General features: G+C 44.4%; 1 protein-coding gene across 1 annotated transcript in view; it reads right to left on the bottom strand.

Annotated features, from left to right (window-relative positions):
- Positions 1 to 26,305, bottom strand: part of LOC137323171 (protocadherin Fat 4-like) — a 142,788-nt gene that overhangs the window by 21,800 nt on the left and 94,683 nt on the right. Inside the window, exons 12-14 of the mRNA XM_067986680.1 lie at positions 24,332 to 24,417; positions 24,011 to 24,190; positions 1,788 to 1,912 (exon numbers count right to left, since the gene is read on the bottom strand). Of these exons, the coding sequence (XP_067842781.1) occupies positions 1,788 to 1,912; positions 24,011 to 24,190; positions 24,332 to 24,417 (391 nt within the window). The remainder of the gene's footprint in view (positions 1 to 1,787; positions 1,913 to 24,010; positions 24,191 to 24,331; positions 24,418 to 26,305) is intronic.

Here is a 26,305-nt window from a genome sequence, read left to right as displayed (position 1 = left end):
TTCTGAAGTTGTATAGTGTTTTTGTATGGCCACACCTGAAATACTGCATTCAATTCTGGTCCCTGAGGCACAATGAAACATTGAAGTGGTGCAGAGGTAACAAAGCCTAGTCTGTAGTGTTAGAAGACCGAGTTATGAGAAAAGGTTGGAAAAATTTGGACTCTTTGGCCTTGGAAGGAGGTGAATGAGAGGGGATTTTATGGTAAAAGAGGTTAATTCTGAGTATTGTTTCACGTTAAACCATAATTGCAGGACAACGGAAAAAAAGGTACAAACTGATAAAAGAGAAGTTCGGGACTGTCAGGAAGCACTTCTTCACTCAGCATGATTAGTACTGGGAATGGTGTTCTGAGTAAAGTAGTGGAGACAAAAACCCTGAAGTCATTCAAGCGCTAGCTGTATGATATGATGGGGGACCTGTAGGTTTCTATGGAAGGATAAGCTGAATTGGTTCATTGGCTTCCTTCATTTGTGATAACTTGTCTTCATCCATGATATTATAACAGATGGTCATGGAATGTCAGAACAAGACATCCCTAAAAGCGCTTTTTGTCATAATGTATTGTTGGCTGACTTGCCTAGGATCTAGTGTTCTGCACCAATCATCTTGAACCAAGGATTTCCTGAGCACTTTTTAACCAGGCTTGATATCACACTGTAGTTATACTCCATGGAACGTCAAACCTGAGTGATGGGTGACTGCCTGCTCAGTTGCTCTAACACCTATTTCTATAGAGGCAGATGGGGATGTGACTTCAGAGCTATAGGGGATAATTTTAACCTAACCTGCCGGGTGGGAAATGGAGTAAAATCGGGCAGGGTGTAAAATGGGCGGTCGAACGGAACCCGCCTAGTTCCTGCCTAATGGGTTAAGTTAAAATTGCCCCCATAATGTCACTTTTGCATTAGTGTGTAAGTAGCCCATTGGGGATCTGGGTTGGAGAGTGTTGCATGGAGCAGTTGCGACCAATAGGCGTTTAAGCCATTTCACGGACTCCCAGGCTGCCTGCAATTTCTGCGGCCTGGATGAGTCCGTGTTTCATTTATTCACAGGGTGTGGGAGGCTGCAGCCCCTGTTCCACTATTTAAGGGGGCTGCTCCTCAAGTTCTGGCTGCACTTCAGTCCCACGCTCCTGGTCTTTGGCCACCCGGTGCGGAGGGGGCGGGCAGGTCAGGGGACGTCCTCGTGGGCCTGCTCCTGGGCCTGTCCAAGGTGGCTATCCACAGGTCCAGGTTAGACACGGCCCGTGGGGGCAGTCGCTCCGACTGGCTGCCTCTCTTCCACGGCATTCTTCGTGCCCGGGTGACCCTGGAGAGGGAGCACGCGGTGTCTGCCAGTACGCTTGAGGCTTTCCGCGACCGGTGGGCACGGCAGGGGCTGAAGTGCATCCTGGATCGTCACAATAAAATTATTATTTGACACTGTTATTTGCTTTTTGATTTGTTTTAAATAAAACACACCCTAACCCCCCCCCTTATAAAAGGGGGGCCTATAAACAAAAAAAAGTGTGTAAGTGGCAGCGTAATTGCACAATTAAATCTCATTTGGTCTTTAACGCTTTTGTCTATTACTTATATAGCTAAAACAAATGCTTTGGATCTCTCTTGCTATTATCCACCCTTCCATTGTCTCCTTCCCTGTTCTAAATAGCAAAAGATTTTTTAAAATATTGAGTGTCATGCAATACTATACTATTATAGTAAAAGTTATATTGTAGGTACTTATTTGTCATTACAATATACTGTTTTTACGACTGCTGCTGGAATAGTTAGAAAAAAACACACACCTTTTTCACAGTGGAGTCCAGTAAAACCTTCAGGGCACTGGCACAAGTAAAAGGACCAACGATCAAGGCAAACTCCATTGTTGAGGCATGTTTTATCCTGACAAGCTCTTTCCAAACGAGGACAACTGTAGGAACATAGAAACATTGAACATCTCAAGGCTGGTAAATACCATAGGTCCTAGTAGTCTGCCTTCCTAGCAGTTGTCACTGATGATATATTTCTCTTCAAGATACTGTCCAATTTGACCTTGAAAAGATATAAGGTACTTGCCCCTACAGCCTACCTTGGTTAGCTATTTCAAAAACCAACCGCTTCAGTGAATTAATGCTTTCTTATATCCTACCTGAATCAATCTTTTTTTAGCTTATGCTCATGTCCCCTTGTTCTGCTATCCTGTATCAAATTAAGTAGTCTTGGCTGATTTTCTACATTCCTGAGCCTCATTAGTTGAACACCTCAATCATAACCTCCTTCAGTCTTTTCCTACCCAGTGAGAAGACTTCCAGTTCTCTGAGTCGTTTGCTTTATTCTCTCTTTCCCTAATCATTCTAGTTGCTCTTATATGCACCTTTTCCAGCACTGCTACATCTTCCTATAGTGAAGGTTCCAGAACTGCAAGCAATACTCCAAATGCAGTCTGACCTACACTCCATAAAATCAACACTTTATCCTTCTTTTTATATAACCTAACATCTCAATTGCTTTTCTTGACAGCAGCCAGGCATTAGCTTAATGTTTTGAGGCACCTGTCTACTATGACAGTATTTTCCCTTAATCCTATAATCCCTCTGGTTATTCTGTACCCTTGAATGCATGAATTTGGATGAAGGGAGGGAGAGAGAAAACAGGGAACTACAGGCCAGTTAGCCTGACATTGGTCATCGGAAAAATGCTGGAATCCATTATTGAGGAAGTGGTAACAGGGCACTTAGAAAATCATAATATGATTAGGCAGAGTCAACATGGTGTTATGAAAGGGAAATCGTGTTTGACAATTTTATTATAGTTTTTTGAGGATGTAACTAGCAGGGTAGATAAAGGGGAACCAGTGGATGTAGTATATTTGGATTTCAAAAGGCATTCGATAAGGTGCCACATAAAAGGTTTTTACAGAAGATAAGGGCTCGTGGGGTTGTGGGTAAAATATTAGCAAGGATAGAGAATTGGTTAAAGGACAGAAAACAGAGAGTAGTGATAAACGGGTCATTCTCAGGTTGGCAGGCTATAACTAGTGGGGTGCCGCAAGGATCGATGCTTGGGCCTCAGCTATTTACAACCTATATTAGTAACTTAGATGAAGGGACCGAGTGTAATGTATCCAAGTTTGCTGACGATACAAAGCTAGGTGGGGAAGTAAGCAGTGAGGAGGACACAAAGAGTCTGCAAAGTGATATAGACAGATTAAGTGAGTGGGCAAGAAGGTAGCAGATGGAGTATAAAGTGGGGAAATGTGAGGTTATTCACTTTGATAGGAAGAATAGAAAAACAAAATATTTTTTAAATGGTGAGAAACTATTAAATGTTGGTGTTCAGAGAGACTTGGATGTCCTCGTACAAGAAACACAAAAAGTTAGTATGCAGGTACAGCAGGCAATTAGGAAAGCAAATAGCATATTGGCCTTTGTTGCAAGGGGGTTGGAGTAAAAGAGTAAGGAAGTCTTACTACAGTGGTACACGGCTTTAATGAGACCTCACCTGGAGTAATGTGTACAGTTTTGGTCTCCTTATCTAAGGAAGGATATACTTGTCTTGGAGGCATTACAACGAAGGTTCACTAGATTAATTCCTGGGAGGAGAGGGTTGTCCTATGAGAAGAGGTTGAGTAGAATGGGCCTATTCTCTCTGTAGTTTAGAAGAATGTAAGGAGTCTTACAACACCAGGTTATAGTCCAACAGTTTTATTTGAAATCACAAGCTTTCGGAGGCTTCCTCCTTCGTCAGGTGACTTAGATGAAGGGACCGAGTGTAATGTATCTAAGTTTGCTGACAATATAAAGCTAGGTGGGAAAGTAAGCAGTGAGGAGGAAAACAAAGAGTGTGCAAAGGGATATAGACAGATTAAGTGAGTGGGCAAGAAGGTAGCAGATGGAGTATAATGAGCCTATTCTCTCTGTAGTTTAGAAGAATGTAAGTCTTACAACACCAGGTTCACTCACCTGACGAAGGAGGAAGCCTCCGAAAGCTTGTGATTTCAAATAAAACTGTTGGACTATAACCTGGTGTTGTAAGACTCCTTACATTTGTCCACCCCAGTCCATCACCGGCATCTCCACATCATAGTTTATAAGAATGAGAGGAGATCTCATTGAAACATATAAGATTATTAGTGGGCTTGACAGGATAGATGCTGAGAGATTGTTTCTCCTGGCTAGAGAGTCTAGAACTGGGGGCACAGTCGCAGGATAAGGGGTCGGCCATTCAAGACTGAGATGAAGAGGAATTTCTTCACGTAGAGTGTTGTGAATCTTTGGAATTCTCTACCCCAGAGGACTGTGGATGCTGAGTCATTGAATATATTCAAGGCTAAGATAGATAGATTTTTGGACTCTAGGGGAATCTAGGGATATGGGGATTGGGCGGGAAAATGGAGTTGAGGTCGAAGATCGGCCATGATCTGATTGAATGGCGGAGCAGGCTCGAGGGGTTGTATGGCCTACTCCTGCTCCTATTTCATATGTAATTTGCACTTCCATACATTAAACTGCAACTGTTCACCTAGCTCCCCAAACAGTATCCCTGTAGTTTGTCCCCATCTTCCACTGTATTAACCACCCTGCTATTTTGCTACGATCACAAACTTCGAAATGAATCTACCAACACTTTCTTCCAGATCATTTATGAAAATGTTGAAAAAACTTCTCCAAACATAGAACCCTGCAGGGCCTCATTCATCAAAACACTCCACTCAGAACAGTCGCTATTTACACAAGCCCTCTGCTACCTATTGGCCAATCACAATTTGATCCACCTGCATATACTGCCAATACCATGCCTATTAATTTTCTTAACTCCTTTTCCTTAAAGATTCCTAATCAAAAGCTTTACTACAAATCCAAATAAACCACATCTACATTGTTGTCCCTATCTACATCTCTAGGTATTAGTTTGGCATGGTGACCCTTTGGTAAATCCATATTGATTCTTACCAATCAGTTTATGGCTGAATTTTTCTGAGGTCCAGCACCACTGACAGGATCTTGCCTGCAGCAAGGGGCTTATCAGAAAACCACAGATGCACTTTTGGTGATTTTACGTTCATTAATACCAATGGGTGGAAAACTGAGAGAAATTCACCTGTGGTTTTCCGATAAGCTGCCTGCTGTGTACAAGGACACACTGGTGGCATGGAGTCTTGGAAAATGTTGACCTTCACCTCCCTTCCACCAGTTTGTCGGTGACAAGTGATTCCAGAATTTTTACTGGTGCTGATGGGAGACTAACTAATCTATATTTCCCTGGATCCCCTCTAATTCTCCAGTCTTCTGGTACCGCCCCTTGTCTAACAAATCTCTAAATATTTCTTGCCAGTGGTTCTGCCATCACATCCTTGAGTTCCCTAAGAATCTTAGGATGAGTTCCATCCAGTCTAGATACTTTATGCACTCAGATTTGAGGAATGTGCACTGGAGGATTCACCAAGCACAAATGAGTAGGAGCTCGTGGACGAGGCAAGGGTGGCAAAGGGAAGAGCTAATGGAGGGCCAGCTCATACCCTAGCTCTGCCGAAGAGGGTAGAAACTCGGACTTCAGGGGCCAGATGTTAAAAAAGGATGATTTTTTGTGCGCCAATAATTGTTGAAGACATTGGACTGCCTACTGAGGGAACTTCCAAAATATGTCTGATAGTATGGTGGAACCCACCACCTGTTTGCTTAGGATCTTCACGCATTGCATCGATATTCTTCAGTCAATCATGGAGTATGTGATCACCTTGATGACCATTGGAACTGAGACCCCACCCCAGCAGGAGTCTGTGATACTAGGCATAGCATCACTCAGGGATGATCATACTGGTGCCATATAGGGTCTGGGCTTGACCATCTCCTCTGCCTTGAACAGGTTGGGAGTTAAAATGGATAGGAGCATTTCTTGACTCAGTGATCATCTAGAGTCTGCTCTCCTGTGGATCAGTAGTGAGCTGCAGCTCAGTAGTGGGGCAATTGTGCACTGGGAAAGGAAAATTATATCATGAGGGTAATTTTCAACTTCACTGAGTGGGCTGTATCCTGGCAGAGCAGATCACTGGCCCGATCTAGATCCAGCCCGATTTGCATTCCATTGAAATCAATGGGATAAAAATCGGACGGGTTCTATAATGGACGGGCAACCTGATCCGCCAGGTTACCACCCAGGCAGCAAAATTCAAAATGCCCTCCATCTCTCATAATGACCACACTTCTGGACCCTTGTGCTCCTCTGAACCAGTGTCCACATCAGTGATAGAAAGCAAGCTGGGCTAGACTGCCCCGGCAGACAATGAGGTGTTGCACTCTTCCTCTCAGGCCCATGCTGCTAGAGGTCACTGAGCATGAGCATCTCATGATTGAGCCATATCAGCATCACTCCTCCCATATCATTGAGAAACCAACTTGTAAAAGTACTTCAGTCAGGCACTAGGGGCTCACAAGGAGGTGATAGTAGCATGTAACTATTTCTGTAAGCTATTAAAACCACAGTGCTATTTGAAATTTTGCGAGCAGAGCCTGTATTTGTAACTAGTGGTGATCCAGAAATGTGAGGTGACATAAATAGCAATATTGGTATTTGGGCAGATGCTGTTGATAGCAGGGTGGGAGGACTGGCCCAGATATTGGACGTGACTGTTAATATAACGGAGCATGGATTGTTCAGCTGGTGTTCTCTTCAATTAGCTTCTGCTCTGTTGGCAGAAAACCATCGGAGGAAGAGGTCCATGTCATCGGTGTTCTCTCACTCATCATGCTGAAGATTCTCTTCCAATAGTGGCTCCATGTGTTGATCTTGTTGCAGAGCAAAGTTATGCAGCATGCAGCACACAACAATCATAAGGAATAGGAGGCGGCTCACCACCACCTTCTCAAGGGCAATTAGGGATGGGCAATAAGTGCTGGCCTTGCCAGTGACGCCCACATCCCATGAACGAATAAAAAAAAACTCTGTGGGCTTTTTTGGAGGAAGAAACCTGTCCTGACATCTGAATTATCGGGGTAGAAATTGGTTTGCATTGCACATGTACAATGGGCGCAAAGCATACAGTTTAGCAGTGAGACGGATTGCATAGGCATTGGTTCCACTGCTAAACTCATGGGGCTCGTTTTCTAGGCGTCCATTAAGGGGTTCTCAAAAGGCATTAGGCCCCTTGAATATGTAAATGAGGGGCCTAATGACTGTTGAGGACCCCTTTTCGAAATTTGTCTCCAACGAGTGGAGCAGGCCCCATTGCCTGCTCTGATCAGGAATCTTCAGCGGCCCTGACGGCCTCCAACCTAAGGTAGTTTGTTTTATTTTTAAAAATGTTCCTGTGGAGCCAGAGGTGCAGGAGTGCTCCCACAACTCCACAGAAGCCACGATCGTCCATCCCCCCCGTAGCCCGCTCAAAACCTCCACACTACCCCCCCACCCTCCTGGCAGTTACCTGAGGACAGCTGCCGACGAATCTTCACTCGGGCGAACTGCCTGTGGAGGCCTGGCCAGCAATGGCAGCTCACGCTGAGTATGCTGATGAGACCTGACAATCAATGTCTATCCATGCTCTGGTCTCTTGCTATGGGCGTGCGCTGGTCGCACACCACCGAACCTGGACACAATAGTGGGCCACGACTCATTTCCACCATTTTCTCTTTGAACCCTCTTCGAACTACAGCAGTCAAATATGGCTATGAATTCCAATCGAAAAGAACAGATGGTTCTGAAATTTCCATGTCGGAAAAGGCAATATTTCCAACAACTTAACTATCGGTCATCCAACACTGTTAATAATAACGCATTATAACAGATGTTGACCATATAATTTACAGGTAATAAACTGCAAATTATTTCTCAATAAACGCAGTAATTATGTCACAATCATTAATCCTTCAGTGTGAATATCGTCACATTTCAAGGACAGAGTCTGTATTGACAGTTTCAGCACAAAATCAAACTGCCTCTCTTCTCACTCCCACCTCATAAAATCACCAGCATAAATTTAAGACAATAGTGTGGGCAGTCGCAACTCCAGTGGGAGTGCTGTAATATAAACGTGAAGCCGCTCTTCGGCTCGTGCTTCGTTAGTTCCAATTCCAGGAGACTGGCAACTGTGAGTCAGCTCCCTGTATTTAGACTAATAAAATCTAGTTCCCTTATCCTGGCAGCAGATTTGTAGACCCATGAAAAACTGGGTCTTTAATTCTGCCACTGGTATAAGGGAGCCTGATTTAGTAAATATGGTCAGCTAACGCACAGGGCATAACTTTAGCCTGGAAAAACAGGTGGGTTGGGGGCAGTAAAAATTGCAAAAATCTAAAACCCGCCCATTTCCCGTTTTCATGGGGGTGGGATGATAGGCTGGTAACCAACCTGCTGTCAGGTGGCGAGTTGGGCATTAAAAGCTTTTAAGGAAGCTGCGGGCCTCCATTTTCAAAGCTTTTTTGATTTTAGCCCCTGGGGGCCGGGATTCCCGGGCCTTCTCCTTCATGCCACATGAGAGGAGGCGAGAATGCCCGGAACTGCAGGTAAGTGCTTTTATAGCACAGCTTGTCAGCCCAGAGCAGCAGCAGTGCTTCCCCCAGGCCCAACAAGCCTACCTGCAGTTTCTCCCCACCCCCGCCCCTAACAATACCGCCGACCCCTGCAATGATCACCGACCCCCACAACTATCGCAGACCCCCCCACGATTGCGACCCCACCGTGATCGCGACCACCCTCAAACGATCGCCGACCCCCCCCCCCAACGATTGCCGACCCCCCCCACAACGATCGCCAACCCCCGTGATGACCCCCGATCACGAATCCCCCCCTCACCCCGGTGACTGACCTACCCCCCCCGATTACAGACCCCTGATCCCCTCCCCGATGACTGACCCCTCCCCCGATGACTGATTTCCCCCCCCCAGTGATCCCCATGCCTGCAATGCCCCCCATGCACCCCCCTGCCCCCCCCATCCATCCCATCTAACACTCAGCTGAACATGTCCTCTTCTTTCCTCTTTTCCCTTCCAACTGAGACCAGCCTGTCAATCACGTTGGCCTGTCGGGCGGGAAACCGTAAAAAAAAGTTTTTTTTTTATTCGTACATGGGATGTGGGCATTGCTGGTGAGGCCAGCATTTATTGCCCATCCCTAATTGCCCTCGAGAAGGTGGTGGTGAGCCACCTTCTTGAACCGCTGCAGTCCGTGTGGTGACGGTTCTCCCACAGTGCTATTAGGAAGGGAGTTCCAGGATTTTGACCCAGCGACGATGAAGGAACGGCGATATATTTCCAAGTCGGGATGGTGTGACTTGGAGGGGAACGTGCAAGTAGTGTTGTTCCCATGTACTTGCTGCCCTTGTTCTTCTAGGTGGTAGAGGTCATGGGTTTGGGAGGTGCTGTCGAAATCATAAGGACATTCGGGAAGCCCGTATTTCTGGGTTTCCCATCCGCAATTTGACCCCCCCGCCCCCTTCCCAGCTCTGAGCTAAAATTATGCCCACAGTCACTGATCTTCTAGAACCATAACTAAAAAAGCACCAGTGTCAAAGTGGCTTTAAGTATGAGTGCCCCCGGTGACACAAAGTGCCATTTTTAGCGTTTTTTCTTCCTATGCAACCCAAGGTGCAGCACTGCAAACATAAACACTGATAGTGTCAGGGTTGGATGTGACAGCCTGGCATTTTTTTACATTGCTGGCCCGAGTGGACCTATCCTCCAACATCAGCGATGGTCCACAGCCAAAAAAATTAAGGTCACTATCACAGCTTTTCAACAACTGTGGAATCACAATTAAGTAGAAAAAATTTCAAAATTCATGACCTACAACCATGTGTGGCAGTTAGCAACCTAGAATAGAGAATTAGATTACAACTGGATTTGGATAGATTGGGGAAGTGGGCCCAAGTCTGGCAAATGTCCTTCAATGTAGACAAATGCACAGTTACACATGTAGGTACACAAAGTAAGTGCATAGAATATACCATGAGTGGGTGTCAGTTAAAGACAAATGAGAGGAAGATTTGGGGACAATCATTGACTGCTCCTTCAAGGTTCAGGCATAGTGTCAGAAGCCCACAGGATCCCCAGCTGTATTGCCCATAATTCACTACAAGAGTGGGGGCACAGTAATATGGTTATATGAAGCTTTGCTATGACATTCATTTGGAGTACTGTGCCCCCCCCCCGGGGTTAGATTCAACTTCAGCAGGGGGCGTAAAACGGGTGATAGTGGATCAGCCGCCCATTATACAACCCATTTGATTTTCCTTTCCATTGTAGTAGGTACTGTTCAGCAGAAGTGCTCTTCAATTAGCAGCTGCCGAAAAGCTCTGACTGCAGGCAGGTTTTGGAGTCCTCCCCCTTCCTCGCAATCTTCTATGTCATCAGTGTCATCTCCCTGATCATACTGAATGTCCTTGTCCAATGATGGCTCCATGTGTTGTCCTCGTTGCAGAGCAAATTTATGCCGCATACAACAAATCGCTAACATACGGGACAGTGAGCTGTATTGTGGGATTTCACCACACTGGCTCAGGCAGCAGAGTCGTTGCTTGAGGGCTCCAATGAGGGCTGATTATAGTGCAGTTCAGCCACCGAGCATGGGTTCCAGAGAGGAGTCATGAGCCAAGTGCGCGGGGGTTAGTCCTTGTCCCCAAGCATCCAAATTCTCACTTGTTGTGCAAAATCAAAGGTAGGTTGAGGGGGTGTGGGTGGAGAATTGCCGCAATATAAAGCATCTGCCAGGAAAGCGGGCACAGACCTGCATTATGCAATGCTGGTGATCATACAGGAGTTGTACATTAGTGGAGTGCAGCCTTTGCAATTCATGAATGCAGTGGGGCAGGGCCCACAGGGTGATGTGGGTACAGTCAATGAAACCATGGACCTAGGAAAGCCTGCAATCTGTTCAAACCCCAGAGCCCTATCCTGCTGCTTTTGGATGCCCATGGGGAAAGTGTTTGCTCTAGCAAAAATGGCATTAGTCACCTGCTTAATACAAGCATGAACTGCATATAGACTGATATCCCCAGCGGCAGCCTGGAAGGCATCTGAGGCAAAGAAATTGAAGGTTGCAGTGACTTTGACTGCAACAGGCAATGCTGTGCTACCTGTAGCAGTTGGTTGTAGATCTTGCTGTTGGAATTGACACAACTCTGTGACAGCCTCTCGAGGGAAGTGCAGCCTCCTTATGCACTGCTCCTCAGAGGGCTGCAGGTATGTTGTCCTTGGCCCAGACAGTCTGTTCAGAGGGTAAGGATTCCTGCAAGCATGACTCCTTCTACTTGCCCTCCCTCCAGCTGTTCTTGTTCTTCCTGCTGCTGCTCCTGCTCCTGTTCTTCCTCCTCCTTCTTTTGCCAGAGTGGAATTCCCTGAAGGAATGCTACCAACGTGCCAGCCGTGGCTCAGTGGTAGCATTCTTGCCTCTGAATCACAAGGTCATGGGTTTAAGGCCCACGCCAAAGATTTGAGCACTGACACTCTAGGCTGACACTTCAGTGCGGTACTGAGAGAGTGCTACAATGGATGAGACCTTAAATTCTCAGGTGAAATGTAAAAGATCGCACGGCACTATTTGAAGGAAAGCAGTGGAGTTCTCCCGGTGCCCTGGCCCTCAACCAATACCTAAAACAGATGATCTATTCATTTATTTCATTGCTGTTCGTGGGACCTTACTGTGTGGAAATTGGCTGCTGCGTTTCTTACATTGCAACAGTGACTACACTTTGTTGGCTGTAAAGTGCTTTGGGACATACTGCGATCATGAAAGGTGCTATATAAATGAAACTTCTTTCTTTCATGAGTAAATAAGTCCGATGCCAGAAGTACCTTGCTTTCAGAACGTTCTACAGCAACTACAAGCTCTTTGAAATTGTCTTAGCAAAAAAACAGTATATATTGCAAGAAAAATGCCTGCCTAAACTTTCTACAGTTTTACCTGAGAACACCTGAGGATCCCTATAAATATTGCCAGAAATGGCTGCTTCCCGACTTGGACTGCCCATAGTTTGTGGGCGGGAGCAGGAACTGGCGCGAGCAACACGGGCAGATACAAAAATGGCGTCCAGGTTCATAACTATGTCATCTGACCCCGATTTGTATTATTAAAGAGGCTCCCGCGTGTTTCCTGTGGGAGCTCTCTCCATCTAGATCAGGTTCCACCCAAAAATCCCAAACGGACAGGAACCAAGCAGTAAGGTAACGCTTCAATCATTTATGCTATTTTAGTCCCAGCATTAAAAAAAAGGAAGTATGGGAGCTGCCTGGAAAGTGGGCAACACCCCAGCATGAACCACTGCTGGTGGTCACAGACCTGCTGGACGTTAAGGAAGTGAAACCTTTTGCGGTTCATGAAGGGGTCAGTCTTGTTGACGGGGCCCTGATGACCACATATGTGCAGTGGTGACACCCTTCACTTATGGGAACACTACAATGGCTGCAAACTCCACAGTCCTTTTCTTCTGGCTCCTGGTGTCTCTGGGAACGCAATGAAATAATTTGCCCTAGAAAACAGAGTGCCTGTTACCTGCTCGGTACAGGCATGCACTGCAGCCTGGCTGGTGTCACATATGTCTCCAGCGGAAGCCTGAAATGACCCTGATGCATAAAAATTCAGTGCTGTGGCGACCTTAACTGCCACAGGCAAAGCTCCTGCTGTCGCATACTGCAGATTTCTGCAATGGTGTCTCGTGAGAATTGCAATCTTCTCCTACACTGCTCCTCATTGAGGTTCAAGTAGTTCAGTCTGTGCTTGTAGATCTTATGAACAGAGTAAGGCTGTCTGAAAGTAGGACTCTTCCTCCCTGGACTCCTTGCAGGGCCATGTACTGCTCCTCATTGAGGTTCAGGTAGTTCAGTCTGTGCCTGTAGTCCTTATGAACAAAGTAAGGCTGTCTGAAAGCAGGACTCTTCCTCCCTGGACTCCTTGCAGGGCCATGTACTCTTTAAAGCTCTGTTGCTGCTGCTGTTCCTGTTCCTCCATTTCCTGCAGCCAATAAGGGATGGCCATTTTGCAGTAGAATAAACACCGCTCTGCGCTTAGAGAATGGTTAAATTGGCCAAAAATGGAACAAACCCCCACCCCCGCAATTTCAGACTGAAAATGCAGACAGAAAACCCCCTTCCACTCCCCAGATATATACCAATCATCTGACTTTTTGCTGGTAAGTGTCCCTTTAAATCACGTGGGAAATGTCCGAATATGACCTGTTTCGCCCAACAGTAATGTGCGTATCCAGCACTGAGCATTCAACACGCAAAAGCCTGCATCAGGTGGGCGCTCTGGATGTTTATGTCTGGGCCCAGTTCAAAGTGGCGGTGGGCGGGTCGGCAGTGGTAATGGGGCTGTAAGTTCTGTGGAATCTTATCTGGCTGTAATATTCTGAGTTGTTAAAAGCCAATAGAAATACCATAAAACTCCAATGCCCTCTTGCATTTGAATTTTTGCATTAGTACATTGTTATTTTTAGACACAGTAATGGGTTAACAATTAACAAATTGTATCATCTGACAAATGTCTCTAATAAATTTTAAATAGGCACCACCAAATTGCTGATTATTAGCGACATCACTCCTCAAAATACTGGCTGCAAGAGTAATCAGATGTGTTGGCTGTACATTTTGCACTATCAGCCTTAGTGCCTAAAGGCTATTGTAACACTAAAGGTTCGATTTGCCTCTTCAGGGTGGAGTAGCAGCAGGGCAAGACTTAGAATCATAGAATCATAGAAAATTTATGGCACAGAAGGAGGCCATTCGGCCCATCGTGTCCGCGCCAGCTGAAAATGAGCCACCCAGCCTAATCCCACTTTCCAGCACTTGGTCTGTAACCCTGTAAGTCACGGCACTTTGGGTGCACATCAAGGGTACTTTTTAAATGAGTTGAGGGTTTCTGCCTCTACCACCCTTTCAGGCAGTGAGTTCCAGACCCCTACCACCCTCTGGGTGAAAAAAACTTTCCTCAACTCCCCTCTAATCCTTCTAAATCTATGCCCCCTGGTTATTGACCTCTCTGCTAAGAGAATTAGGTCCTTCCTATCCACTCTATCTAGGCTCCTCATAATTTTAAATACCTCAATTAAATCACCCCTCAGCCTCCTCTGCTCCAAGGAAAACAACCCCAGCCTATCGAATCTTTCCTCATAGCTAAAATTCTCCAGTCCTGGCAACATCCTTGTAAATCTCCTCTGTACTCTCTCTAGTGCAATCACATCTTTCCTGTAAAGTGGTGACCAGAACTGTACACAGTACTCAAGCTCTGGACCAACTAGTGTTTTATACAGTTCCAGCATAACCTCCCTGCTCTTATATTCTATGCCTTGGCTAATAAAGGTAAGTATTCCATATGCCTTCTTAACCACTTTATCTACCAGTCCTGCTACAATCAGGGATCTGTGGACATGCACTCCAAGGTCTCTCACTTCCTCTACTCCTCTCAGTATCCTCCCATTTATTGCGTACTCCCTTGCCCTGTTTACCCTCCCCAAATGCATTACCTCACATTTCTCTGGAATGAATTCCATTTGCCACTTTTCTGCCCACCTGACCAGTCCATTGATATCTTCCTGCAGTCTACAGCTTTCCTCCTCACTATCAACCACACGGCCAATTTTTGTATCATCTGCAGACTTCTTAATCATGCCCCATACATTTAAGTCCACATTATTAATATATACCACAAAAAGCAAGGGACCTAGTATTGAGCTCTGCAGAACCCCACTGGAAACGTCCTTCCAGTCACAAAAACACCCGTCAACCATTACCCTTTGCTTCCTGCCACTGAATTCCATCAGTTTTTGGATCTAACTTGCCACTTTCCCTTGCATCCCATGGGCTTGTACTTTTTTTACCAGTCTGCCATCTGGGACCTTGTCAAAAACTTACTTGACCTCGTCCTCACCAACCTACCTGTCGCAAATGCATCTGTCCATGACAGTATTGGTAGGAGTGACCACCGCACAGTCCTCGTGGAGATGAAGTCCCGTCTTCGCACTGAGGACACCATCCAACGTGTTGTGTGGCACTACCACCGTGCTAAATGGGATAGATTCAGAACGGATCTAGCAGCTCAAAATTGGGCATCCATGAGGCGCTGTGGGCCATCAGCAGCAGCAGAATTGTATTCCAGCATAATCTGTAACCTCATGGCCCGGCATATTCCTCACTCTACCATTACCAACAAGCCAGGGGATCAACCCTGGTTCAATGAGGAGTGTAGAAGAGCATGCCAGGAGCAGCACCAGGCGTACCTAAAAATGAGGTACCAACCTGGTGAAGCTACAACTCAGGATTACATGCATGCTAAACAGCGGAAGCAACATGCTATAGACAGAGCTAAGCGATTCCACAACCAACGGATCAGGTCAAAGCTCTGCAGTCCTGCCACATCCAGTCATGAATGGTGGTGGACAATTAAACAACTAACGGGAGAAGGAGGCTCTGCAAACATCCCCATTCTCAATGATGGCGGAGTCCAGCACGTGAGTGCAAAAGACAAGGCTGAAGCGTTTGCAACCATCTTCAGCCAGAAGTGCCGAGTGGATGATCCATCTCAGCCTCCTCCCGATATCCCCACCATCACGGAAGCCAGTCTTCGGCCAATTCGATTCACTCCACGTGATATCAAGAAACAGCTGAGTGCACTGGATACAGCAAAGGCTATGGGCCCCGACAACATCCCAGCTGTAGTGCTGAAGACTTGTGCTCCAGAACTAGCTGCGCCTCTAGCCAAGCTGTTCCAGTACAGCTACAACACTGGCGTCTACCCGACAATGTGGAAAATTGCCCAGGTATGTCCTGTCCACAAAAAACAGGTCAAATCCAATCCAGCCAATTACCGCCCCATCAGTCTACTCTCAATCATCAGCAAAGTGATGGAAGGTGTCGTCGACAGTGCTATCAAGCGGCACTTACTCACCAATAACCTGCTCACCGATGCTCAGTTTGGGTTCCGCCAGGACCACTCGGCTCCAGACCTCATTACAGCCTTGGTCCAAACATGGACAAAAGAGCTGAATTCCAGAGGTGAGGCGAGAGTGACTGCCCTTGACATCAAGGCAGCATTTGACCGAGTGTGGCACCAAGGAGCCCTAGTGAAATTGAAGTCCATGGGAATCAGGGGGAAAACTCTCCAGTGGCTGAAGTCATACCTGGCACAACGGAAGATGGTAGTGGTTGTTGGAGGCCAATCATCTCAGCCCCAGGGCATTGCTGCAGGAGTTCCTCAGGGCAGTGTCCTAGGCCCAACCATCTTCAGCTGCTTCATCAATGACCTTCCCTTCATCATAAGGTCAAAAATGGGGATGTTCGCTGATGACTGCACAGTGTTCAGTTCCATTCGCAACCCCTCAGATAATGAAGCAGTCCGAGCCCGCATGCAGCAAGACCTGGACAACATCCAGGCTTGGGCTCATAAGTGGCAAGTAACATTCGCGCCAGATAAGTGCCAGGCAATGACCATCTCCAACAAGAGAGAGTCTAACCACCTCCCCTTGACATTCAATGGCATTACCATCGCCGAATCCCCCACCATCAACATCCTGGGGGTCACCATTGACCAGAAACTGAACTGGACCAGCCATATAAATACTGTGGCTACGAGAGCAGGTCAGAGGCTGGGTATTCTGCGGCGAGTGACTCACCTCAGGAGTGTGATGGAATACTCTCCACTTGCCTGGATGAGTGCAGCTCCAACAACACTCAAGAAGCTCGACACCATCCAAGATAAAGCAGCCCGCTTGATTGGCACCCCATCCACCACCCTAAACATTCACTCCCTTCACCACCGGCGCACTGTGGCTGCAGTGTGCACCATCCACAGGATGCACTGCAGCAACTCGCCAAGGCTTCTTCGACAGCACCTCCCAAACCCGCGACCTCTACCACCTAGAAGGACAAGAGCAGCAGGCGCATGGGAACAACACCACCTGCACGTTCCCCTCCAAGTCACACACCATCCCGACTTGGAAATATATCGCCGTTCCTTCATTGTCGCTGGGTCAAAATCCTGGAACTCCCTTCCTAACAGCACTGTGGGAGAACCGTCACCACACGGACTGCAGCGGTTCAAGAAGGCGGCTCACCACCACCTTCTCAAGGGCAATTAGGGATGGGCAATAGATGCTGGGCTCGCCAGCGACGCCCACATCCCGTGAACGAATAAAAAGAAAAAGCCTTGCTAAAATTCATGGAAACTACATCAAATGTACTACCCTCATCGACCCTCCTTGTTACCTCCTCAAAAAATGGAATCAAGTTAGTCAGACACGACCTTCCCTTAACAAATCCATGCTGACTCCCTTGATTACTTCGTGCCTTTCTAAGTGAAGGTTTATCCTGTCCCTCAGAATTGATTCCAATAATTTGCCCACCACTGATGTTAGACTGACTGGCCTGTAATTACTCGGTCTATCCCTCGCTCCCCTTTTAAACAATGGTCCGTTAGCAGTCCTCCAATCCTCTGGAACCACGCCTGTATCCAGTGAGGATTGGAAAATGATAGTCAGAGCCTCCGTTATTTCCTCCCTTGTTTCTTTTAACAGCCTGGGATACATTTCATCCGGCCCTGGTGATTTATCTACTTTCAAAGATGCTAATCCCCTTAATACTTCCTCTCTCACTCTGTTTATCCCATCCAATATTTCACACTCCTCCTCCTTAACTACAATGTCTGCATCATCCCTCTCTTTTGTGAAGATGTGGAGATGCCGGTGATGGACTGGGGTGGACAAATGTAAGGAATCTTACAACACCAGGTTATAGTCTTCATCTGACGAAGGAGATAATCTCCGAAAGCTTGTGATTTTAAAATAAATTTGTTGGACTATAACCTGGTGTTGTAAGATTCCTTACATTTCTCTTTTGTGAAGACAGAGGCAAAGTATTCATTAAGAACCATACCAACATCTTCCACCTCCACACATAGGTTACCTTCTAAGTTACTTCTGCTCACCCCTTCGACTCCATCCCAACCCCAACCCATTTCCCTAAGGTGGGGGGGTCATTGAATATGCACGGCAGGATTCAGATGGAATTCCTGCCGCCAAGAGGGAGATCAACCTCAAAATCTTGGCAATGCTGCAGTGGGACTGCCAATGCAGCTTCGGAAGAGGTGGCCAGGCATTTAAACAGAAAGAAGAGCCCTGAAGATCAAGGAAGCTACAACCTTGTAGGCCCAGGCAGAAACTGAGACCTACACTAATAAGTGAGTGGAAGTTCACATGGATGGAGAGAAGGCCTTTCCATAGCCATCTCCCTCCATTTTGTTATCTTGGAGCCACTACTCCGCTTCCTCGGATACTCGGATGGTGTTCCCGGGAAGTGATGGTAACTGGGGCAGACAGGAATGAAATGTGCCAGGACCACAGGCCGCATCCACCCACCAACGTTTGCATTTTGTGGGTGTGGAAAGGATGGCCAGCCACAGTCCCAGTGGGGATGAAGGCAGGAGGAAAAGTAGGCCTCTTTGTATGATTTTGCCCTCATTCTGCACTGCCAATCCCACCCCATTTCAAGTGGGATCACGTAGGAGAATCCAGTCCTAGATTTCATATAGCGTATAATTTAGCTTTATAAGACCACCCCTCGGTCAATGTTCAGGATTACTTTGTGTATTTGTAGGTGAGGTTGTGCATCTAAATTTGCAATCAATCCTATTTTGAATAATGCAGTAATGATAATATTTTCCTACTCCCTCTTTGAAAGTCATGGAAAGTTATCTCAGAGATAATAGAGCTCATGAATGCTATTACCTAGCCAGATTATCTACTCGCACTGTGCCAATTAATTTATAACACCTGGTTCCATAAGTCTGGTGTACAAAACAGCAAGTAACACAAAACACCTAAATAATGTATAAAGAACGAAAGCAAAATAAAGGTTACAATTTTTTTTAAATACGATTGTTGCATCTTTTACACTGCTTCAGGCACATGACTCACTACTAAAAACCAATCTGATGGAACATGAACTAGTTCCTTTGTGACAAAGCAGCATTTTTCAGTTTATATTCACAGCATAATGAATTGAACAAAAATGCACAGCCTTTTATCAGTCTATAATTAGTTAGCTATTGGTGAACAAGTAATATTTCTTTCATTTCTGGTTAAGAAAGTAATAGATCATTTCAGGCGTAGAGGGGATAGTTTCATTGTTTAAGATATAGTGATTCTACACCACTGTGTAATATTTGTTTGTTCTCATCACATGAGGGATAATATTCTTTAGAACCAGGCTTGGCACTCTGAGCACTGAGTCCAAAGTCAGATATTGAGATTTGACACATTAGGGACCAAAAATGATAAAACCAGATTTTAATTTTAGATTTAATCTTTTTCAGCACTGTGAAGATATTCATCTAAAGGATTTGCGATTGATCATATTAAAATTTACATTCTGGGCTTTCATAAGGGAGCAAAATTGATCTTCAAACTCAGTTATTGTCAATGAAAAACCACCTTTTTGGAAGCTGGCCTAGTGAAGACCCCAACAATGCACAATACAACAGTAATAAATCTCTGATCCCTGATGAGAATGTAAAAAAATTGTGGCACCTTTTTCTTCGTTCTGATCTGGGCTCCACTACATTTCCAGTCGTACAATGTGCCATGTGAATTTTTCACCTAAAGTGTTTACATATTTCAGAGATAAGTGGGCAGAGTGAGATGACACTCTGAGCAGGGAAGGAGAGTTACAACTACCGTAAACATTAATTGTTAAAAACTGGGCCTCAGTGCCACACACAGACTTGAACTGCCCTGCACATAATCCCAAGATCGTAGTAGATGTTAAAGACAAGGACATTTTGTCTTCGGACAGTATGAGGGAGGATCAAAAAGACAGCCCTGATAATTTAAGGCTGAGCAAATGGAGACAAGAAGATTATTGTACAGATAGCGAAATTTGCAGATTGAAAATAAATTCAAAGGCTGAGAAAAGACAGAGAGGCTATAGACAGAAACAGATCAAAAGGGGACGAGAGAGTCTCACATGCGAGAACCAGAGAGATTATCCCAAAAAAGGAAGAAAAAGCAGTAGAGTTGAGCAGCTGAATGGAAAAATTGACAGCTGGTGGGACCACACCTAGGGGTGAGTTTAAAAATTATTTTTCAGCATTGTTCATGTTGAGTGCCGGGTATATAGTCATAATGTTGTACTTTAATACACTTTGGGACCAATTTTCCTCTACTGGAGCAAATTATGTGTAAAAGGTTATGAACTGGTGCAATCCCACCTGAAATGTAAAATGCTCACATTTTCTGGGTCAACTCATTTGCATCATTATTCATAGATCCAGGTGCAGGTGTAAGGAATACACTAAAGGTGAGAGTAGATAATTGTTGTAAATGAAATTTAAAGGGACGAGGACACTGTCCCTTTAATCCCATGGGCTTTAATTTTGCTAACAAGTCTATTATGTGGCACTTTATCAAATGCCTTTTGAAAGTCCATATACACAACATCAACTGCGCTACCCTCATCAACCCTCTCTGTTACTTCTTCCATGTAGTACGATGTAAGGTATAACGTAATTGACACCTAGCATAACGATCATTCAAAACTACACACATATCTGTGCCATGGGGTTTCTGTCACAATTTATAGCAACTTGCATTTATATAGCACCTTTAACATTGGAAAAGAGCAAGACTTTGGCTTAGTAGTTGTACTCCTGCCTCTGAGTCAGAAGGTGCAGGGTTTGAACCCCACTCCAGACATTCCCAACAAATGGAGACTGGAGCCCTAACTCTGAATTCTGGGTTGACATCCAGCTGGAGTCTGGTGGGTGTGGGTAGCCCCCCTCTCATCGTGTGGGTTGTGGGAGCCCATAAAATCCTCCCGTCAAATAGGACTAACCACCCTATCGGCTGGTATAAAGATGGCTGCTCCTTCCATGGCTGTAATCACATTGTGGCCTGTCAGATTGTTAATCAGCCTGCAAATTCTTCCACTACTTCACTCTATTCTCCAAGGGAAGAGTGTGTAGATGCAAAAACAATAACAAAATATCCTAAAGCACTTCACAGAGGCGTAAGGGAAAAAAACAGATGTCAGGCCAATGAAGGGGCTATTAGAAGGGGTGACCAAAAGCTTGGTAAAAAATGGTGGGTTTAAACGAATAGTTATGTTCAATGGGGAGCCTCACGGTGAGAAGACATTTTTATCAGCTTTGGCGAGGCTAACGGCAGAGCGGCGCAAATCGTCCAGCAATTTGCGGAGAATCTGAACTCATGGCGTATCTCTTTTACTCTACAAATTGCTGGATTTTTAACGAACTAATAATGGCGAGCGAAGTTAATATGTTATTCTAATGACACGACTTCCCAGTAATTTCTGGCCCATACTGTTCTGATGGCATCTGAGGTGTTCTGTTGGCTCTGCTGGGCGCTGGCCAGCCCAGGATTTTTCTGTCCATTAAAATGAAGGCATTTCAATTAATTAAAAATAGGAAAGAACATAATATTTTGGGATACCGTATTTGAGTAATTTGACACATGACTTATCATAAGTGTAGCATGCTTGCGAGGAACAGGTGACTTTGGACAAATAGTTCCCAAAGCTTTCCACCACTGGGGGTTTCCTCGCCTCATGTCGGGTCTGTTGTGGACTAATTGATGGAGATTGATTGCTATGATTAGTCAATAACTCCATTATCATATCATGCAACTACCTGGATGGTAGAAGGTGAACTGAATGGACCGTGGTCTTTTATCAACTCACCATTCCTATATTTCTATGAAAGAGAGGGAGAAAGGGAAGGAAAGAGAATAGGATAGAAAAGGGCAGTTGGGGAAAGCAAAAGTAGTGTTTAAGGCTTTTTATTTAATTTTCAAGCATTTATTTTAGCTGTACAGTGTTAATATTAAAGCTGTAGAGCTACTCCTGATATCTGATTAACTAATATTAAGGTTTATTTTAGCATTAACTGAACTGAAATCTCACAAATTAGTTGGGACCGAGAACTTTGAATTTTTTGGACATGCGAGCGGTCTGAGACTTAGAACCAGACAATATGAAAACTTTTCATGATTGGTAAATCTATTCATTGTATTTTGATGTGTATTTTCTAATCTGTGATGTACAGGTATACACCATACAAATTTATTGCATATTATTATATAGGTGTATATATATCAATATTTTCCCCTTCAATTATCACTTATCTAGGAACATAGGAACATAGGAACAGGAGTAGGCTATTCAGCCCCTCGTGCCTGCTCCGCCATTTGATAAGATCATGGCTGATCTGTGATCTAACTCCATATACCTGCCTTTGGCCCATATCCCTTAACACCTTAGATAGCTTTTTGGCAACCAATCTCAAATTTAAATTTAGCAATTGAGCTAGTGTCAATTGCTGTTTGCGGAAGAGAGTTCCAAACTTCTACAACCCTTTGTGTGTAGAAATGTTTTCTAATCTCGCTCCTGAAAGGTCTGGCTCTAATTTTTAGACTGTGCCCCCTACTCCTAAAATCCCCAACCAGCGGAAATAGTTTCTCTCTATCCACCCTATCTGTTCCCCTTAATATCTTTAAGCTTCGATCAGATCCCCCCTTAACCTTCGAAACTCTAGAGAATACAACCCCAATTTGTGTAATCTCTCCTCGTAACTTAACCCTTGAAGTCCGGGTATCATTCTAGTAAACCTACGCTGCACTCCCTCCAAGGCCAATATGTCCTTCCGAAGGTGCGGTGCCCAGAACTGCTCACAGTACTCCAGGTGCGGTCTAACCAGGGTTTTGTATAGCTGCAGCATAACTTCTGCCCCCTTGTACTCTAGTCCTCTAGATATATAGGCCAACATTCCATTTGCCTTCTTGATTATTTTCGGATAGTGCTCTTCAGAGGGAATGTGAGATGGTCCGAGCTATGGATATTTCCATGGCAACTTCAATTGCAGCTCTATAGCAATTAACAGGAGGCAAATTCAAGTGGCAGCAGTTAGCTATGTCACTTTTCTTTTTTGTCTGTATAGAATATTTTATTGGACATCCCCCATAAGATGACCTGAAACTGGCAAAACTCATCCAAGTGACACAAGTAAATCTGAATGACTGGATTTAATGGTATGACTTTTTGGTTTGGAGTCATGTCTCTGCTTAACCATTTAAGGTCTAAGTCTGCCTTAAATATGGTAATAATTTCATGAGTCACGGGTCTGTATGTAGATTTAAGATCATGATACCCATAATATGGCTCAAGGGCAATTTGCAGTTTCCATTCCCTTCACTTGTGGTCCCAGGCAGACTTGCTGCCCCATGTACATCTGGGCCTCTATTCATAGCCCATCCATCTGTGGGATGTTCACTGGTATTTAGTGCTGTTTCCTGAGCTGAGAGTCAGTGTTATTTCCTCTTTTTTTCTTGCTCGTCAACAAAAGATCAAAGGAATCTTATGCAATTCAGAGGCATGATTATCCCAGCTTCCAGACAGCAAGTGAAAAGCCTGTATTAAAATAGAACTGCTCGAAAGATATAGGGGGTGATCCTGGTCTTGGGCAGTAGAGCAAAACAGGCGACTGCGAATCGGCAGCCTATTTTGCACATCGCCGGATTGCAGTAAATGGAAAAGAAAATCGGCCAGTTTGTAAAACAGTCTGCCCATTCACTATGGTCCTTTTTGCGCAAGACCAATTTCGCCCTCATGGTTCTGTAGTTTTTTTTTCTTGCTCTTGTTGTGGGGAGGTACCTGGTCTTCACTTGACAACTGTCGACACGAGTATGATTCAGATCAGGAGCTCACTATGTGGGGAATTGTGGGTGCAGACCCACATCCCATCATATAGTGAGCAACACTAATTTAAGAGCTCCCCACCAGCGTTTGGCTTCCCTGTATAGATAAGGGTAGTGTACATGATAAAACAAATGCACAGTTTAAGATGTATACAGATTTCAGAAAAGATTCACTACAATGTCTAAAAGCCTCATTAAATTACTGTGTTAAATATTGGCAAAGAATTCCCAGAAATAATTGATCAAATAACCATTATATCGCTAATAAGGTAAAATGCTGTAAAAGAGCTTGCTTTTCCGTGCTATTAATACAATGATACAGCAGTATTATGTGAAACATGGTACCTGGTAAGGATGTTATAGGAAGACAGTGCCTCAGCAAATTTAACTGGAACACTGTTCAGTTTAACTTCCTTAATGCAACCAATGAAGTCATCTGTTTTTACTTGATCTGGGCGAAGGAGTATTGGGTCGATCGATTTGACTCCTCCAAATACCATGCTATTTTTATCCAAATCCAGAGTTCTAAGAGCAAGACAAGGTAAGAATGTATTAATTTGCAGAAATATCTTTGAATCACATAATATGACATTATTTACTTATGGTCATAAGGCCAGTGAATAGGATAAAAAAAAATTTAAAAGCATAAAACTGGATATTCATCACCTTTCTCTGCCTATGCCTGGAGTGCTTACAAAGCAGAACTGTGCTGGCTGATTGTTGGTGCAATTATCCACAGTCAGGGATCCAGCCTGCAAATACAGCAAAAAAAACCAAGCCGATTGGTGCTCATTTCAAGAACAATACCAATGAAGTAAATATCCTGTCCCCAGACACAGAAATCTTTCCCCTCTGATTTACAGCCTGCGTTTGTTCTTTTCTATGAATGTTTAGAACACTCTGGCCCCAATTTTCAGAAACTGCTGTGAGCAAAATGTTGACAGACAGCATTTATAGAATGTCTCCTCATGGCCTTTCATTTCTCACAATTGGCCTTTTTGAGTGAGACTGGCAACATAGTGCTAATTTTTTACTGTGAATTCATGACCATTAAAAACTGGAATACAACATCAGACACCCACAGGGTCATCAGACAGAAGACATTTTCGTCCCATCTGTCTGCACTGGATTGCAGCTCAGGCCCCAGAAGTGAAAGTGATGAACCATTCAGCTCCCCGGCAATCATTTTAACTAAATCTTTTGCTCTAATTTTTGTGATTCATTTATGCTGCCTCCAATGGGAGGTAATGACAATGCCAAGAAAGGTCTAATTAAGCTCTTTACAAAATAGTAATGAGGTATTTTGCATTGGAAAACACCGTTTCTGTTTTTGCATTTCTATTTCTGCAGCTCAGAACTGATTCAAATGCATTTATAAATAGCACGGAAGAGCAAAACACACAGAGCACAAAAATAAACTTCCTAGAATAATGTAAATTATGGTTTGCATTGGAATAGCCTTTTGAAAATTCATCTCTTTATGTTAAATATCTCTATTGGTTGTTAGCAATATGATTATCGCATTTAGTCTTTATTTGTACTCAGTCTTCTTAAGGTTTATTCAGTTGAATGTGAACCATCTCAACTGAGCAGAACACAGAATCTGTTCCAGCTATGACTAAGTTATCAATCATTTAAACGGTTATGTAGCTGGGTTATTATCCATTTATGCCTTAATCTGTGCAAATTAAATTTGCAGCATGCTATTAAATATGTAGTTTTCTCTGAATTAAACACTACCCAAAAGTGCAATATTACAACTAACTAAATAATAATGTGTACAAGATTTTCTCCTAAGAAATATGATTATCATAGTCTATGAAGGTGGTACAGACATAGTAGCTTCTGATGGTTAGTTATGAATAGCCCAGAAGCGATTCGTGGCAATTGCCACAATTCTTTTTGCATCCCATTATTGTAACAGCTATACTCCTGTAAAAGGTTTTCATTTCTGAGGTTTAGATATAGATGTTTTAAGAATACTGTGATGTTCATTAGATTTGAATTTCATGCTCTAACAGTAAATGCTGTTGTTTTAAGTTAACTTAATTTTTCTCCTTCAACCCTATTTTACTTCAGATCTGCACCGCCCACCAGATCCAAAGCCTTTCAAATGCCCTTCTACAACTTCTCACTGAGGGGTGTGTGAGCACATATCAGTGAATCACCTCCAATTTTAACTCCTCCTTTGTTACATGCTGCTCTGTAACTTTTCACTGAGGGGTATGTGAGAGCGCACCAGGGTGACTCACCCTCCAATTTTTCCACCCACTCCCCCAATTGACTTGTGCTGCTCTGTAATAGGTCGCTGAGGGGCGCCTCAAGGTGACTTATGTTCAATTTTTCCTCCGTGTTGAGATGTGTCTGGCTTCCACTCAATATCTTCCCAAGAGACTGGAGACTCGTGTGGGGAATCAGAGGAGTGAGCTCATTTCATACTATTCCATCTCACAGCGCATTGATGTTTCAAACCACTGCATCATCACCCTGCCTAATAAGCATTGTATTGTTAATAATTTGCATTAATTGTTCCCAAAATTTAATTTGGTGGATATTTCAGTAGGTTCACAACTCCTCGTGAATATAATTGGGTTTTACAGTGATTAACAACAGTGCTGCATCATGCAATTAAAACACTGC

This window comes from Heptranchias perlo, chromosome 6 (genome assembly GCF_035084215.1).
Source record: "Heptranchias perlo isolate sHepPer1 chromosome 6, sHepPer1.hap1, whole genome shotgun sequence".
Taxonomy (NCBI): Eukaryota; Metazoa; Chordata; class Chondrichthyes; order Hexanchiformes; family Hexanchidae; genus Heptranchias; species Heptranchias perlo.
The sequence above is the reverse complement of the archived record's forward strand: the minus strand, read 5'-3'. Positions and strand labels throughout refer to the sequence as shown.